The sequence below is a fragment of the Anser brachyrhynchus genome (assembly GCF_964034855.1).
Source record: "Anser brachyrhynchus genome assembly, chromosome: 3".
Classification (NCBI taxonomy): domain Eukaryota; kingdom Metazoa; phylum Chordata; class Aves; order Anseriformes; family Anatidae; genus Anser; species Anser brachyrhynchus.
In genome coordinates this window covers 10,533,359-10,549,835 of record NC_137696.1, presented here as the reverse complement: position 1 = coordinate 10,549,835, position 16,477 = coordinate 10,533,359, and the positions used below count along the sequence as shown (strand labels likewise).

General features: G+C 55.4%; 2 protein-coding genes across 4 annotated transcripts in view; both read right to left on the bottom strand.

The window, feature by feature from the left end:
* The window catches only part of ZC3H6 (zinc finger CCCH-type containing 6), a 35,726-nt gene extending 31,414 nt beyond the window's left edge, over window positions 1-4,312 (bottom strand). Inside the window, exon 1 of the mRNA XM_080586098.1 lies at window positions 3,843-4,312. Within this exon, the coding sequence (XP_080442224.1) occupies window positions 3,843-4,156 (314 nt within the window). The 5' untranslated portion in view covers window positions 4,157-4,312. The remainder of the gene's footprint in view (window positions 1-3,842) is intronic.
* A 4,529-nt stretch (window positions 4,313-8,841) lies between these two features.
* FBLN7 (fibulin 7) lies at window positions 8,842-16,393 on the bottom strand. Of its 3 annotated transcripts, none has more exons than XM_080585829.1 (8): window positions 15,001-16,393; window positions 13,360-13,519; window positions 12,979-13,158; window positions 12,021-12,146; window positions 11,782-11,919; window positions 11,562-11,699; window positions 10,940-11,078; window positions 8,842-10,791 (listed from the first exon to the last, which is right to left on the bottom strand). In XM_080585829.1, exons 1-8 carry the CDS (start codon window positions 15,091-15,093, stop codon window positions 10,419-10,421), a joined length of 1,347 nt encoding a protein of 448 aa, XP_080441955.1. In that variant the 5' UTR covers window positions 15,094-16,393; the 3' UTR covers window positions 8,842-10,418. The 3 variants fall into 3 exon arrangements, with proteins under 3 accessions (XP_080441955.1, XP_080441956.1, XP_080441954.1); XM_080585830.1 differs by having other exon boundaries at window positions 15,439-16,393; XM_080585828.1 differs by having other exon boundaries at window positions 11,782-12,146; window positions 15,439-16,393.
* Window positions 16,394-16,477: the final 84 nt, after the last annotated feature.

The following is a 16,477-nucleotide window of genomic DNA, read 5'->3' as shown; positions in this document are numbered from 1 at the left end:
GCCGCGCCGCGGGCGGGCTGGCGTCACGTGCGCGCCCCGCCGCCCGCCATGGCGGCCGCCGCCCGTTGCGGCGCTTCCGGCCCCGCGCCCTCTCGCGAGAGATGGGGGGCCCCGCCTGCGGCCGGAGGGAGCCGCTGCGCTCAGGGCCCCGCCGGCCCCTCAAGGGGCAACGAGGCCTGCGGCGGGAGCTGCCGCCGGGCGTGGGCCCGGGGGTTCATTTGTCTTTTTCCTTTTTTTTTTTTTTTAAACACCTGGGAGCGGCTGGCTGCAGGCCTTCCCGACATGTCTCAGCTCGTAGCAGTCCTGTGCTTCTGATGTCCCCTTCGCCTGAGTTTTTAAAGAGAGAAAAACGCTTCTAAAAGTAAAAAAGAGAATCATAAGTGTTTTTTTGTTTTTTTTTTAAAAAATAGAACACAACTCTGGGTACTCAGCACCTACCAATATATCCCAACAGAATAAAAATAATAATAATAATAAAAACACACCTTCCTTTCCCTCAGCGATCTTAGCGATGACTTGTGACTACCAAAAGCAGCCCAGCCACCACCTTAACAAGCCCCACGGGTGAAGCACGGGTAATTACGGGGTAACTGGCCTCAGCACCTCTAAGGGACGTTGGGTTTCCCCAGAGAAATCCTCCCCAGGGCACAGGCCTGCTGCTCATCCTCAGCAGGTCTGAGGTTTCCTCACAGTATCACAGCCGCTCGGACACTTACTGTAAAACAATATTGCCAAACAGCACCTCATTTAGCCTTCATTTCCACGCTTATTCTTTAGACAGCATGGCTGTATGTTTCAATAAACTGCATTACGCTGTTAAAATAGCCCTTGCGTTCATCTCGTCCGAATAGCCTGCGCACAGAGGTTGCAGCCAGCTCCTGTACCAGAATTAAAGGGTCATTATTTGAAAGAGCTATTAATCTTCTCAGCCTACATACCGAGCTGAGCCTCCAGGCAACCAACTTCACCAGGTCCAGTATTTCAGAGTTTTCCGCTTCAAAAAAAATCAATTGCCCCCGCCCCAGTCTAGTTCAAGTTTGACTCTTTTCAGCCAGACCAAGGCACTTCAGAGTTGTTTAGTCCCAAATCCCTCGGGCAACCAAACTGGGGGTGGGGGGGGAGTCCTTTCCACTCAGTGAAACCACAGAAGACCAATGTATCTTATTAGCTCAAGGATATATTTACTGGAGAACACCTTGAAGCCATCGTACGCATTAATATCTAGACATGACATAGGCAATAGCTCTAATTTTCAGGCTACATGGGAAATTCAGGTCTTTTGGTGACCATGTTGGCAGTTCCTCTCCAACAAAACTGTGAAGACTGCCATCCACAACTGAGCTGCGCCAGATTGCAAAAATGAGAGCCCCAACCATGATGACCAACAGCTTCAGAAACAGCCTTATTCTCTGATACAATAGAAAAAGAAAAAGGAGAAAAGAAAAGAAAACCCTATATCATCACAGAATCGTCTAGGTTGGAAGAGACCTCCAAGATCACCTAGTCCAACCTCTGACCTAACACTAACAAGTCCTTCACTAAACCATATCACTAAGCTCAACATCTAAACATCTCTTAAAGACCTCCAGGGATGGTGGCTCAACCACTTCCCTAGGCAGCCCATTCCAATGCCTAACAACCCTTTCAGTAAAGAAGTTCTTCCTAACATCCAACCTAAACCTCCGCTGGTGCAACTTTAGCCCATTCCCCCTTGTCCTGTCACCGGGCACGTGGGAGAATAGATCAACCCCCACCTCTCTACAGCCTCCTTTAAGGTACCTGTAGAGAGCGATGAGGTCTCCCCTGAGCCTCCTCTTCTCCAGGCTGAACAACCCCAGCTCCCTCAGCCGCTCCTCCTAAGACATGTTCTCCAGACCCCTCACCAGCTTCGTTGCCCTTCTCTGGACTCTCTCAAGCACCTCCATGTCCTTCCTGTAGCGAGGGGCTCAAAACTGAACACAGCACTCGAGGTGCGGCCTTACCAGAGCCAAGTACAGGGGGACAATCACTTCCCTAGCCCTGCTGGCCACACTGCTTCTTATGCAAGCCAGGATGCTGTTGGCCTTCTTGGCCACCTGAGCACACTGCTGGCTCATATTCAGCTGCCTATCAACCAGTATTCCCAGGTCCTTCTCTGCCAGGCAGCTTTCCAACCACTCATCTCCCAGCCTGTAGTGCTGCTTGGGGTTGTTGTGCCCCAGGTGCAGGACCCTGCAATTGGCCTTGTTGAACTGCATACAGTTGGCCTCAGCCCATCGGTTCAGCCTATCCAGATCCTCCTGCAGAGCCTTCCTACCCTCAAGCAGATCAATACATGCACCTAACTTGGTGTCATCTGCAAACTTACTGAGGGTACACTCATCTAGATCATTGATAAAGATATTAAAGAGGACTGGCCCCAGTACTGAGCCCTGGGGGACACCACTAGTGACCAGCCTCCAACTGGAGCCAACATCCTCCTAGCCTCCGACTACACTTCTCCTCAAAATAAGAGCATTTAAAATCAGCATGACCGGGGCCTATAGAAATTTGCATGTTAATTCAGACTGATAATAAAATTGTTACTTAGAGAAGAAATTATTGGCCAGCACAGGATTAAAATCTGTACTGAAAAGGCAATCCAGATGCTTTTATCATCACTTCAGTGATTTTGTGTGTGTGGGTGGATTAAAAGGGAGGACATTCAACACTCATTCAGAAATCCATAACAAAGCCATGGAGCAGGACGCTGAAGAGCTACATTGAAACCAATAATGCAACAAAAGCAAATGAAGGCCTTGTGGTTTATCTCACTCGATGGTTGGGGCAGGTCTCACCTCTCTTCAGCAGCACTTGCTGGCTCACGCAGCTCAGCCAGCCACAGTCCAACGTTTCCCATGCTCTTATTACTCTGTAGTCTATCAACATGGACGGTAGCTCTCCTCAGCATCTCCTTCTGTGCATGTTGCTTTGCATTTTCAATAAATTTCATCCTCTTCTGCAGTACTGTGTCTCTAAGTTACGTACCTTAACCTTAGGATAGTCTTGCCCAACTCAAATAAATAGCATCAGCTTCAAGTGTTGTCACTTCATTGCTCATCGTTTCTTCCATAAACTTATTCCTACATATCTATTTACAACAACACTGGCACCAACACAGAGACATCCCACCTGCCAGACCCCTGCATGCTGAGAGCTGGCCATTCATTCCTGCCCTGGCTCTGCTGACTCTCAGCAGTTCATAGTCCCTGAGAGAGCCTTGTTTGTTGTTCTCTAACAATTTTAATGTTATTTCTTTTAAGATTGTCTTTTGAGGGACTTTGTCAAAACGTTTTGGAATAAAACCAAGTAAGTTACATCAACTTATTTTCCTTTACAGGCTAGTCTCCTTGGCTTACAGGGCTTTTCAGGACATATGACTCTCTTTTTCCAGTGCCAGCAATCCTAACACAAAAATAAAAGATGAGAACACCCACATTGGTCCCCATTTGGGAGGGGTGATCCTACAGTTGCTCTGCTCTGACATAGAACATTTTTCCCCCTACAAACAAAAAAGTGTCTTTTCCCCTTTCCTATGCCTGATCACCTACAGTGCCTTACTACTGAGGCTTGTTACAAAGTCCGACAGAAGAAATAGTTGAGTGCACAGCAAAGCTAATGAAGCCTGCCTTCTGCACTGCTGGCCAAGCTTGCTGAAGTGCATTCTGCGAACAAAGCACTTCCCGTAGCAGAAGCATTCCCATTATCCCATTAGAGTTTCACTTGTGCAATGGCTTGACTCATGCTGCAGCTTTCCGCTTGGCACTGCAGAGAATTCCTCTCCCTGCCTATTTTGATTTCAGCAGCCTGAGGTGGCTCCTTACCTCCAGAGCATCCTCCTGCCCCTGCCCTCCAGAAGGGCTCTGCTACGAGTGGCTACAGGCGATGCTGTTCCCCACCGAGCCACCTCTGGAGAGCAGAAAGGCCCAGGGAAGCCAGCTCCTTTTGATCCCTCAGATATTGCAGCTGGGACAGTTCCTGTCCCTGCAGTTCCCCGTTTCCCATCTCTGGTTCGCATGCTGTCAGGCAGCCTGGCTGTACTCCAGGCTATGGAGGAGCTATCTCCCCACGGCCGCACCTCCATGCCACAGCGGCCAGGCACCAGGACCTTAGGATCCCTGCTGCTGCGGTGCTGCATGCCAGTCTAGTTCCTGGCTAGGTGAGCAGGGCAGGAGATCACGGCCAGGTTCAACCAAGCATCCAGGCCAACATGCACATTCATGGAGAAGAGGCAAGTCCTAGGTCAAACCAGCAAAGCAATCTGAGCTGGAGACCAGTGCTGCCACAGTACAACTCAGGCGGGGACTGAAATGGGGCTCCAGGAAGCATGGGCAGGGGAATGGGTGGTGGCTCCAGGTGGGGCTGGTCAGGGCCATTAAGACTAATTAGTGCCCTTGGTATGTGAGCATCCCCATGTGCTGTTTGTCAGCACCATCTCCCCAGGCAATAGAGAAAGAAGAGAACTTCAGGTTTAAAATAATAGTCTGGGTCCCACTTTTCTTGCAGCACACACAGGTCTTCTCCAGTGTGGGGCATGTGGAGCCCTCTCCATGCAGCTCCAGGGGGACCCTGGCACCTATTGGTGTCCGGACCCCTTTGGGACTGTAGCACTGGGTCTGCTCCCTGCTCGGGTGGACAACTCCTCTTTCACCTTGTGGGTTGGCACAAGAGCTGTGTGTGCTCCTCAGGCATACCCACAAAATTAATTTTAAACGGGCAGAAAAATGTGTCAGCACAAGCAGGGTAAAACTGTTTATTTAAATATCCTTACATGTGTTTGCGTTGTCAAGGAAAAAGGTATGCCTGTGAGAAGTTCGTGAATGGCTCTTTTTTTCAGCCTTTTCAAAGTATAACTAAATTTGGCAATATCAGCTAAACGAATTCCCCAGTACGCTCTCTCAGATATCACAGATATACTGGGATCTGGGGTATGGTGTGTAGGGCTTAGCAACATACCTAGCAACCATAACAAATAAAAATGTCATGGTTCAGCTCCTCATTAAGGCCCGTAACAGGATTAATAAGTGGTGTGGAATGCGTGCTCGTGCTTTCACTTTAGTGAGGATTCAAACCGTGATATAAATCTGCGGGGTGGGAGGAGATGGCACAGCGCTAATGTATGTGCTGCATGCCAGCATGGCCTTCTTGGAGCTGCTGGCCTGGCGCTGCTGCAATAAAATTCAGATCTTAAAAATAGCTTTGCTGGTGTTCTCTTCTGTGTATAGCAAGAGAATTGTCACTGCTGCTTGTGGGGATCTGTCTCATTCAGCTGAGGGTCTGTTTGGTGGGTGAGTGATGGTACCTGTGGTACCTACAAGGTTTGGCCAATTCACTGGGTTGCCCAGAGTTGTGCAGAAAGCTTCAAGACCCCATTCCTGGGCTCTCCGACATTGGGATGTCCTGTGTGACCATGTAGGCTCGCGGGTGAGTAGGAGGGATGCCTGCAGTGGCTCCAGCGCCCCGTTCTCATGCGCCTCAAGGAAAGAAATACCCCAGTCCTTCCCCAGTGGGATATGCCAACCACGCCTACTTTAGCTGTTGGAAAGTCTGGATGGTCCTTAGCTGAGCGCATGCCCCACGTGCTCTGCATTTTCATTGGCTGCCAAGTGGGAAACAGTTGAAATAAGGTGTTGTTTCCTCCTCCATCACAGCCCTTTGGGATGGGCTGGGATGTGCTCAGGCAGGCAGCGCTGGCTCCGCTTTGTTCCTTTGGCTTTGCTCTGGGCTGGATAGAAGAGTAGCAGAACAGGACAGGTGGTCAGGAGCGTCTGGTCCTCTCTTCAGGCCCTATGAGCAGGCACAGACCACAGCAAGGTGACTCCAGAGAGAGCCCTCAGCATGGGCAGGCGAAATCCCAGCCCTGCTGCCAGTACAGGAGGTGGAGGAGCGGGGAATGCACAGTCATTCTGCACTTCTTGAGGTTCTCCTTCCCACCTGGCCTGGGAGGCTGGGAGAAGACAGAGTAACCCCATGAAGCTTCGTGAGGGGACCTGGAGTGGGCTCAGGCACGTGCCATGCCCCGTCCTCTCTGAGACAGCGCTGCCTAAGGATCCCCCTGTTTGTCACAGCTACCATTCCCTCCCGGAGTGGGACCAGGTCGGTGCGGGTCACTTGGTAGAACATTCAGGAGGTCCAGGGCCATGGCCAAGGTTAAGTCTTAATGACTTCTTTTGGAGCAATTTCTCATTTTGGTTCCCCTCTCCTTTTATGTGTTTTTTGGGCCTTGTAGACATTCCAGGCATCTCTCTATGTATTTAGATTTGGGGATTATTGCTTTCCAAGCAATGCTGGGGACTTAGTGCTGGACTTCAACTATCTAAGCTGTTTCTCGGCCCCACTTGCCAAGAGCATTCAAGTATGTCTGCCACACACGAGGGCTCTTCACCCTCTATTAATTACACCTACACTTCTTCCCTGATTTCTTTGCTGCTTCTCACCCTGTCAGGTGCATACCACATGGCCCTGCGTGGCTCCATGCATCCCACGTCCACCTCCATGCGAGGTCTTCAGCTGCTCCACACCTAAGGGGGCATCCAGGGTTTGTCCCGGGCTCGGCTCATGCCCGTGAGCCCCAAAAGGAATCACTGCGTCTGGTGGAGCCCATGACTCGCTCCTGAGTCACCTCACACCTTCCTTTCCTTGCTGCTGCTGGGCCTCTGCCAGCACTCTGCTCTGCTTGCAGGCTCCCCCGTGGCCAGAGCATTTGCAGAGCAGGGATTTTGACCAGCGATGATTGGGATGCAGGTGATCTGTGGTCCGCATCAGATGTGGGTTTGGGCTGCTAGACATCAGGCACGGTGGCTGTGCTGGGATGTCCCCTTTCGACACCACCACACCAATGATGGAGCCACCTCCTCCTGCTTCTCCACAGCACCGGCTTGGGAACCCTGTACTGGAGGGGGACGGAGGTTCATCCCACCACCAGGCACTCCACATTGCTACTGTGTCCCCAGCCACCCTCCTTGGTGGCTCTGGTGCTCTCCCAGAGCATGCAGAGCACATCTGGAGTCAGCTGCATGGGGAGAGCTTGCTTTCAGTGCCTGTAAGGGGAGCAGAGGCAAACCTAGCTATTTCTTGGGCTCTGGAATGTTATTATCCCAACGAGAAGTTGTATTTACTGGGACCAGAAGAGCTTCTCACTGCACATTCCAGGCTGCAAGATGCTGCAGTCACTTCTCTGGGAAGGGGAAAAATCTCCTGCAGTCAGCTCAAATGCTGGTCAGAGGCTTCCAGCTCAGTCCAGGCACTCCAGAGCCAATCTTAAACATTTCTGGGGCTGAATGAGAGATGTACAGCCAGCTAAGGCTGAGAGACATCTGAGCTTCCCAGCTCTGATCCTGGCCCTCAGGGCAGGTCAGGAGCACCTGGAAGGACAGGCACTGCTTAACAAGCCCTGGTGGCAGAGATGCCCCTCCGCGTCTCCGTGCCAGTCTTCAGTGTCCCATCCCATCTTGGAGAGGGGAAACCAGTTCACCCTGGCCTTGGGAACTGGGAAAATGCTGTCAGTTAAGGATTACACTGCAAGGAAAGCCGGCCTGAAGGTCCAAACACCCATCTCCAGCCCCATGAGCCAGCTAAAGCATCAGATGGAAACTATTCAGAAAGTCATCCTCTCCTGCTTCTTGGGCAGCAAGCACACTTGCAGCGGTGCGTTTCATCTGTCCCATCCGGCTGCGGGCAGGATTCGGGCTCTGCCATGCAGGGAAAAGCCCTGCATAAAAGAAGAAAAGCCAAACACATACAGCTCCTCCTGGCAGCCCCAAGCCCAGCCAGGCCCAGGCGCTGTGGGAAGCGCATCCCCAGGCACAGGGATTTCGGCACCATCCCTAAACACCGCAATGATGTGCTGCAGAAGCATCCCAAAGCAGGCTGTGCAGCTGCGGCAGGGCAGACCCTGCTCCAGCAAACCACAGGCTCTGAGCTGCCCCATCCATCATCTTCTTGCTCATAACTGTGTTTTCTTTCCCCAAAGCTGCCCACCTTCAGCTTTTCCAAAAATATAAAAAATGAAAAGCCCCCTCTCATCTCAGCCCAGCTCCTTTGCTGGAACCCCGAAGTTTCTTCTCTGAGCTGGTAAGAAACTGGTAGCTTTTTCTTGCAACGGACAGGATTTGGGGTTTTGCAAAGAGTTTTCACTCTCCTCAAGCCCTCTCAATCCTGCAGTCCCTTTTCAAGGGACATTTCCCCTGGTTCACCCAGGGCATGGAGCAGTGCAGGTGCCTTGTGCTGGGACATGAGAGAGGGGAAGGAAAAAGGCCAGCTCCCTACACAGAGAAAGCTCCTTGTAAAGCCCAAGGATCAAAGGGTGCCTCAAAATGGTTTATTTGCCTAACAGCCATGCTGCTCGGCCTCTTTCCCCTTACCAGGTGGACATCCCCTTTCTCCCAGGAGCAGGATTTTTTCAAATCTGGGCTGAGTTCGAGGGAAACGAGAAAGCTGCTTTTTGAAGGACTACCAGGTGTCATCGCAGAGCCCTGCTGCACTCAGTTTTCCTTTAGGAAGGTGCTTTTTTCCTGCTGGAACAAACCCTTCTTCCGCATAGCCCTGCTTGGGGTGCTTTGGCCAGGCGGTGCCTGCTGTCCCCAGCTGCTTTGGGGGCTGCCTGTGCCACCAGCTGCCCGTGCCCAGCCCCGAGCCCCATGCTTGTACATCCCAGCACCTCCTGCCTGCCCTCCCAAGCAGCATAAAGCAGAAAAAAAAAATAACCAGGGCAGGTTATTGCCACATAAACCCAGAACCCATTCCCAGATGGCTTGGGGTGAGCATCCCCACAGGCATGCTGGCCACACGCGCATCGGGTACTTCATTCCGCTCTGCACCTACTCAGAGGCTATATCATCCTTTAATTGTATTAAAACCAGAATAATGAAGAAACATGCATAATGTTGGTGTGGTTTACATGCACAAGCGCTGCACTGAGGAACGGGGCGAGGTGGGAGACTGCAGTGGTGCCTCCCCACGGCTTTTACAGCTGCGTCAGGACAGGAGCTGCCACCGCACCCGAGCTATTCCTGCAGCTGCATTGACAGTGGAGGCAGGGGGGTGTTAAACAATGAAATATTCACACCTCGAGCTCCTGCAACATGAGCACCACATGCAGCCGAAGCGGTCACTGTCCCTGTGTCACATTCATGCTGGCTTACCCAGGGCTTCCACATGGTTGCAGACGGATGCAGGTGCGTGAGCACATGTGCCAGGGGTTTAAGGAGCTGCTGCCTGTCCGCTGAAGCATGGGACAGCCCTTAGGTCCTTCCACCCATCCCTCCCCTCTGCTCCTCGCACAATATGATGCTCAGGGCTCACTCATCCCTCTGGGACTCATCCTCTGCCCGTTGGCGATGTTCCTCATGCGGACGAGAGCCATCTGGGCGGTGGCTGAGGAGATGGTGCTGCAGGGATGGCGCGCTGACGGGCCAGCATGGCACAGGGGAGGTGGCAAGAAGCACTTGCAACTTCCCCCCAACTACTTCAAAAAAGCACCAGGTGAGGTCCTCCCCGCGCATCTCCAGTGACCTGAGGGTAACTGACCCCAGCTGGTGCCAGGGGTTGTGGGAGGCAGGGAGCAGGAGCTGCTCCACCGGCTGTAGGGCAGCGCCTCTTCCCTCAAGTTGTGGGACACGATGCAGGCACCCACGCAGTGGCTTCAGTTTTAGACAGTCTCAAACTCACTGCCTTGGAAACAGGCTGTGAGCAGAGGCTGGGAAGAACTTGTGGCTTCTCAACACATCCCGAGAGCTACAAGCAGCGACGTGCATTACACCACACGAGATTTCTACACTGCCCTAGGGCTCGCTGGGCACAGCATCTGCTGCCCTGAGCAGCACCAAGTGCTCGAGCTCTGCCCTGCGAGCCCCGACTGGGATTTTCCCAGCTGCGGCTGTGGAAAGCCCAGCACCGAAACACCGAAACGCTGGGAGCGGCCCCTGCCCCGCAGGCTGGGGGTCTCAGCATCAGTGGGGAGCATTCACATGAGCAAGCCCAGGCCAGCACAGAGGAGGGCTGACAGCACCAGCTTAGCTTCTTTCCTACAAAAAGGAATTAAAGAGGAAGTAAGGAGCTTGGTTTCTGTCCACTGCCTTGCACCACGTATGTGTAGAGGCGATGGGCCATCCTGCTGGAGCCTCGGGTGAAGACGATGCTCAGCTCTCACAGCCCAGCAAGCAGACAGCCCATGCACCCAGTTTCTGTTGCACCTCATTTGCTGTTTTTTCCACATAGGCAAGTGTAAAAGCGACCTGGAGGCTTGTGATGCAGAGGGGAGGACAGCTGGCTGTGGGGCTTCAGCACATGCCACCACCTGCAGCGCTCCAGGTGGGGGATGCTGAGGAGGGACCATCACCATGGGTCTGGCCACGTGCATGTGAGACCACCCAAACCCCGCAGCCGCCCCCCAGCCCCCCCTAAAACTCGTAGGCAGAGACAAAGACAGTGATTTTGGAGAGGTGCTTGGCCTGGAAGGTGCGGTCCAGGTACTCAGACATGTCCACATCCACCTGGATGGTCTGGGGGCCCTTCAGGCTCTGCACGAGGATGAGCTCCCCGGTCTGCCGGTCCGAGCGCTGCATCACGAAGTGGCCCCGGTTGTTGCCGCCCACGATGCCGAAGCGGAGGCTGTCGGGCCCCGGCCGGCCGGGTGCCGCCGCCGTGGCCATGCGGAAGAGCGGGGTGGGGGTCAGCAGGTTGGAGGGCAGGGGCAGGTAGTGGAAGGAGATGGTCTTGGGTGCCTGGTGGCATGACCTGCTGTCCATCGGGCAGGGGTTGCGCTCGCACTGGCTGCAGAGGCGATGGAGAAGGAGGCTTTGAGAGAGCCCGGGTGGACGTGGAGGTCCGTGTCCCCCTCCCTGCCCAAGGAGGGAGGTGGCGTTGGACCAGCTTGCTGGCTACAGAAATATTTAGGGGACAGGGCCCCTGCCATACTTACAAGGGCGATGTTTTCACATAGGTGATGTTGCCGCCGGGCTGGGGACACTCAGGGCGGACGCACTGGAAGCTCCCTCCTGTGTTGATGCACGTCGTCCCCTGCGTGCAGTTGTCCTGCGACAGGGCGCACTCATCGATGTCTGCAAAACAGGGTGGGACAGCAGGTCACCCTCCGAGGGGACCTAAACATCCTCTTCGCAAGGCTCATTTTGGCAGAAAACAGGTGAGCAATTTGAAACGGATCAGGCATCACCACTTACAGTCTTGTTTTTAGTTTGGATCTCCTCTTGGGGACCACCCCATTCACATGGGGCAGCTCCGTGACTCGGCGATGCTCTCCCTGCTCTCTGCCAGCGAGGCACAGCCCCAGAGCATCGTACACCACTTACATGTGCTGCAGCCACCTCCCTCCCCTCCCCTCCCCTCCCCTCCCCTCCCCTCCCCTCCCCTCCCCTCCCCTCCCCTCCCCTCCCCTCCCCACCCAGCAGGGAAACCACCTCTCCATACAAACCCATGGAGATTTTTGCGAGCCAAGATGCTTGCAAGCAGGGCAGGGGAAAAGAAAAGAGTTGGAAAAGGAAGTAAAGATGGCATTTTCCATGTGGAGAAGCGGGGGGCCTCACCTTCACAGCTCTTGCCGTCAGCCAGGAGGCTGTACCCGCCGGGGCAGGCGCAGCGGTAGGAGCCGGGGAGGTTGATGCAGGCGTGGGCGCAGAGCCGCGGAGCCCCCTCCGCCTGGTACACCTCGCACTCATCGACGTCTGTGGGAAAACAAGGCAACTGTGCTCAGCCGCAGCCCTCGTGGGTGGCAGCGGCCCCGCTGGCGGACCCACCACCGCTTACCCTGGCAGAGGCTGGCGGTGGCCGTGCTGCTCATGTGGAAGCCGGGCTCGCAGCGGCACTGCTGGGTCTGCTCAACCTGGGCGCAGCGCGGCTTGCGGCTGAAGGCAGGGTCGGCCGTGACGCTCAAGGGCGGGGGTGCTGGGGGGCACCGCGGGGCAATGGTGAGCGCAGAGCATCCCTGCTCGGCTCCCATCCACCCGATGCCCCATGTGCCAGCCCCGAATCTCAGAGCCACCCACCCGTCTGCGTGCGGTGCTGGCAGGCGGCTCCGCTCCATGCCGGTGGGCAGAGGCACCGCTGCTGGCTTGGCCCCTCCACGCACGTCCCGCCGTTCTGGCAGGGGCTGCTGGAGCATGCGCTGATCTCTGCCGCGCAAAAAACCACACATTTCATTTATTTTCTTTTCTTCTTTCCCTTTTTTTTTTTTTTTTCTTTTTAGGCGCATTTAGCCACCCCATGGCACATTCACCGAGCCCAGACGCCAAGTGTTTGCAACGCGGTGGTGCTGCCCCAGTGCGATGGCTTTGCTGCAATGGAAGGAGCCTTCAGATGCCCTTTTTGCCCCCCATCTCTGCTGCAGGGCTCCCTGTTTGGCTCTAGCTGCTTTTCTCAATGAGAAGAGCCAAACCACCGCCATGCAGGCTGCAGTGACCAGGGACAGCCGCGATACCTCCCCTTTGGTGGACCCCAATAGTCCCTCTTGTTTCAGGAAGCCAGGATTGTCCCCGCTCTTGCAGCTGGACCCAGCAAGCCCAAGCAGATGGACACAAAACCGCCCGACAAGCATGGGCTGCTGCCCCATAGGCCTGCTCAGGGAACACAACCTGCAAACAAAATGTGTCTCGTTGCAGCTTGCAGTGAAGGATGCCACGCCCAGAAACTCTATTTGGGAGGCTTTGCCACCCCTTCCCGTCCCCTCGGCAAGCCTGGGACCAGAGGCTCTTTCCACAGCCAAGTGGAGCTGGGATCAGGACCTGGAGCACCCAAATAGATGAGGAGCAACAAGAACGCCTGTAGGTGGTGATGCAGCTTCACTCTGCTTTGTCAGTTTGGAGAACCCTTAAGCAAGACCAAACCACGCTTTTCCACACCACCCCAGCCTCACCAGCCAGCCTGCCTGGTGCCAATTTTACCCCAGGAAACGCTTCCAGCAGGGGTGACCCCATCCAGCCCCTGATGAGGGCACCGCAGCAGTACCTGTGCAGCGCGGCTCCTGCCCGCTCCAGCTGCCGTTGGCCTGGCACGTCCGCGTGCTGGAGCCCAGCAGCTCGAAGCCAGGGTTGCAGGCGAAGTGCACCTCGTGCTCCACCAGGTACTTCGTGCCAAACTTGCGTCCGCCAGCTGGGGCTTGCAGGGCAGGACAGGACACAGCCGGAGCTGTGGGGAAGGGATCAGGCAAGGGGGGCCACAAGTGGCTCCCCCTGCAGCTGCAGGTTTCTCCTGCTTTCCCAGCCCACCCGTGCCTTGTGGCTCCATCCGTAGAGATGCCCAAACCACCGCCCGTGCTTCGGCCCTCGGCATCCCGAGTGGAGGCTTGGAGTGGAGCCCTCCGAGGCCCCTGCCCACTGCGGGACTCACCGGCTAGCGGCTCCATGGCAGCCTTGCTCAGGGCGGCGTGCAGGGCGCTCAGCCGGCTCCTCATCAGGCGCAGGCCCTCGGCGAAGCGCGTCTCCTGCCCCTTCAGCAGCTGCTGCATCTGCCGCACAGCGGCCAGGAGCTGCTGCCTGCCCAGGCAGCTCTGCGGGTGCAGCGGCTGCTCAGTGGGGCACATGGCACTCCGCAGCCCCAGCCCCAGCCCTGCCACCCATATGGCTCCTCCCCGGTCCCATTTTGTGACCGCACAGGGGAGTTTTGAACGCGGTGTAGGAAATCCCTATCTTGGGCATTGTCTCCTACATCTAAGAGGGCAACACAGCGCTCCCAGCCAGGCTGTAATCATTTCGTTAGCCTTGGGAGAGATGCCGTAATTCATGTTTAGTCCTGCTGGAGCGAGAACCATGTCCCACTTCCATATTACAAAATAATAGGAAAACAGATGTCTTGCGAGTTCTTCTGGGGCCAGAAACACTTGTGGGACTTCTGCCTGCAAGCTAATGGTTACCGAGAGACTGACTCATGCAGGCGACGGGCATCGTTATTATAGGTTTCCTGTGGAATTGACTGCAAACCGAAGAAAAAGAGCAAGAGCTGAGCAAAGTAAAGTCAGTTTTGGAGCTCAGAGATTTGCAGAGCATGCAGGGCGGGGGACAAACACTCCCTGGGGAGCCCCTTTTTTGCTGATGGGGAAAGGGCCAGGGTCTGTGCAGCATGAGGCCGGGGGCAAGCAGAGCTGGCGGAGGAGGGGGGAAGGAGGGGGGGGATTTGTGGCTCCCCAGCCACAACACATGGCAGGGAGTTATCCACCCCTGCAAACAGCGACCAAGGGGGTGCAGAGGAAAAAGAGAAGCCAGCATGCTCGGACCACTCCACAACCATCCCCTGCCCATGCTTGGTGCCTCTCGGGGTCGTGGGGGATGAGCTGGGTCCTGCCTGCAGCTCTGGGGTACACCGCACAGGAGGAGGGAGGAAAAAGCAAATAGATGCCTGGCATTCAGCTCACTTTAATAAACAGCTCTTTGTTAGGGCTGGTTTTAGTTAGCTTCAAGAGCCAGCAGAGCTCCCTGCGGGACATTGAACCATAACAAACCCCCATTGCCCTGCAAAAATGGTCGTATTTTTTGCTCCCGGTGTACTTGTTCGTGATTTCAGGTGTGGTGAAAATAAAATAAAATTATTTAAAAAAAAATACACAAGCCCTGTTTAAGCCTTGCCATACACTGACAGCCTCCTTGCTCACAGCTCCCTCCCGCAGCTGCGGGTGCAGGCAAACCTCTCCTCCCACCAGGCTCCAGGCGAGGGGAGCAGAGCAGCACTGGGACACGCTCCCCAATCACTCACCTGCCGGCTCCAGGAGCCGGGGTGAGGTGTTCACAAATTGCCTGAAGCTGGGAAGGAGGCTTTTAAGAGCAGGGAACACACAATGCATTTTACGCTTTAAGCTTCCTGCTTTGGCAAGAGGAAAAAGAGGAAAGAGACCCCCCCACACCACCAGGAGGCATTCCAAGAACCCTGTGGCACTCCTGTCCCATGGGAGGCAGAAGGATGAAGCCACACAGGGAGACGCATGCGGACACCCCTAGCCCCACGCGAGGATGAGCACCCACACCCAGCACCGCTCACCTGGGACGCCCGCGCCGCCGGCCGTGCCGCCAGGCACAGCAGCAGCAGCAGCAGCAGCAGCAGCGGGAGGCTGCGGCGAAGCCCCCAGGTCATGGTCCCGCGGCTCAAGCAGGGCTTTCAGCGGCGAGGAAAGGCTGCAAGCTCCCTCCGCCCGGCACCTCTGCCTCCTGGCTGGGATGAGTTATCCCTCCCACGCCGGCCCCGCGCACCGCGGCCGGGGAAGCCGAGCCCTGGCGAGCGGCACAGGCGGATGCCAGGCGCTCCCTGCGCCCCAGCTCCCGCCACGGTCACCCCAAATGCTGCCTGGGGGAGCTGGCTGAGTGCCCCCCTTCTGCCTGCAGGACACCCCCCAGCAGTGCCAGGTCTGCTTTTTAAGGGGGGGCTGTCTGTGGTTAGTCACACTTGCTGCCACCATCAGCCGTTCCACTTTGCTGTCACCTAATCGTGCTGGCTGCCTTGACTTCGACAAACCTCCGTTGCCGTGCCCCATCTTCGGCGAAGCCCATGTTGTCAGCCCGACGTATCCCTGTGCAAAGAAAATGTTTGTGGCCAGATCCACCTGGCGCGATCCTCTTCTGCAACACCCCTTTTTTTTTTGCAGAAAGGCCATTCCTGTAGCTGCTTGGGCAAGTGAGCACTGTGCAGCCCCTCGCCCACCAGCCCCACACTGCAGCCCCTTCCCCAAGCCCATGTCCTCCGCTGTGTCCCCTGCCCCAGCCCGGCACACCACCACTCACAGCAGTATTTAATAAATGCTGCACTGTGTGGGGTCCCTGCACCATCTGCTGGGCACAGCACAGAAATGAGAGCTGGGGCTGGAAGGCTTCAGGGCTCAGGGCAGGGCTGAGGAGGCTCCTGGGGCAGATTTTTTTTGTAGGGGGGGTCTCCCCTCCCTGCAGCAGGGTACTTTAAATGAGCCCATGCTATGGGAAGAGAAGAAATCCCCCCCCAAACAGAGGAGGGCATCGCAGGGCCACTCCATCCCTCCTGGGCCTCCACATTACAGCCTCTCATCTCCCCGTCCTCATGGAGGAGTGATGGTTTTCTCGGTGCTCAGACGGGCAGGATGCTCGGTGGCTGGCACAGGTGGCAGGGCCACTCCTGCTGCCTGCCACTGGCCCCACAGGGATGCACCAGGGACAAAACAAAACCTGTGGTCTGCAAGAGGGGACTTTGAAGCACCTGGTGCACCTGTTTGGGGTCCACTTTGCAATTTTCAACAGGGATGTCCCGCAACATGAAAGCCCCCCAGAGGGCTATATGTCAGCCCTGACCACCCACAGGGCTGCCTGTTGAAAAAGCCATGGAAAATGCTGAGAAAGGTTAAAAAAAAAAAAAGAAGAAGAAAAGAAAAGGAAAGAAAAAGCCACCCGAGGCCAGCTGCAAGGCTGCATCACCTTTTTGGTGCTAGCGCAGCCTCTCACTACAGAAAAAATAGTTATGGCATTTAATTACCAAATAAGAACAAACCCCTGTG

Excerpts from the sequence above, each read along its gene's own strand:
- FBLN7 (XM_080585828.1), bottom strand. The coding sequence starts at position 15,691 with ATGGGCTTGGGGAAGGGGCTGCAGTGTGGGGCTGGTGGGCGAGGGGCT. Across the intron at positions 13,520-15,438 it reads AAGGCAGCCAGCACGATTAG|AGCTGCCTGGGCAGGCAGCA; the intron begins GTGACAGCAAAG and ends CTGCACCCGCAG. Across the intron at positions 13,159-13,359 it reads TGCCATGGAGCCGCTAGCCG|CTCCGGCTGTGTCCTGTCCT; the intron begins GTGAGTCCCGCA and ends CCTTCCCCACAG.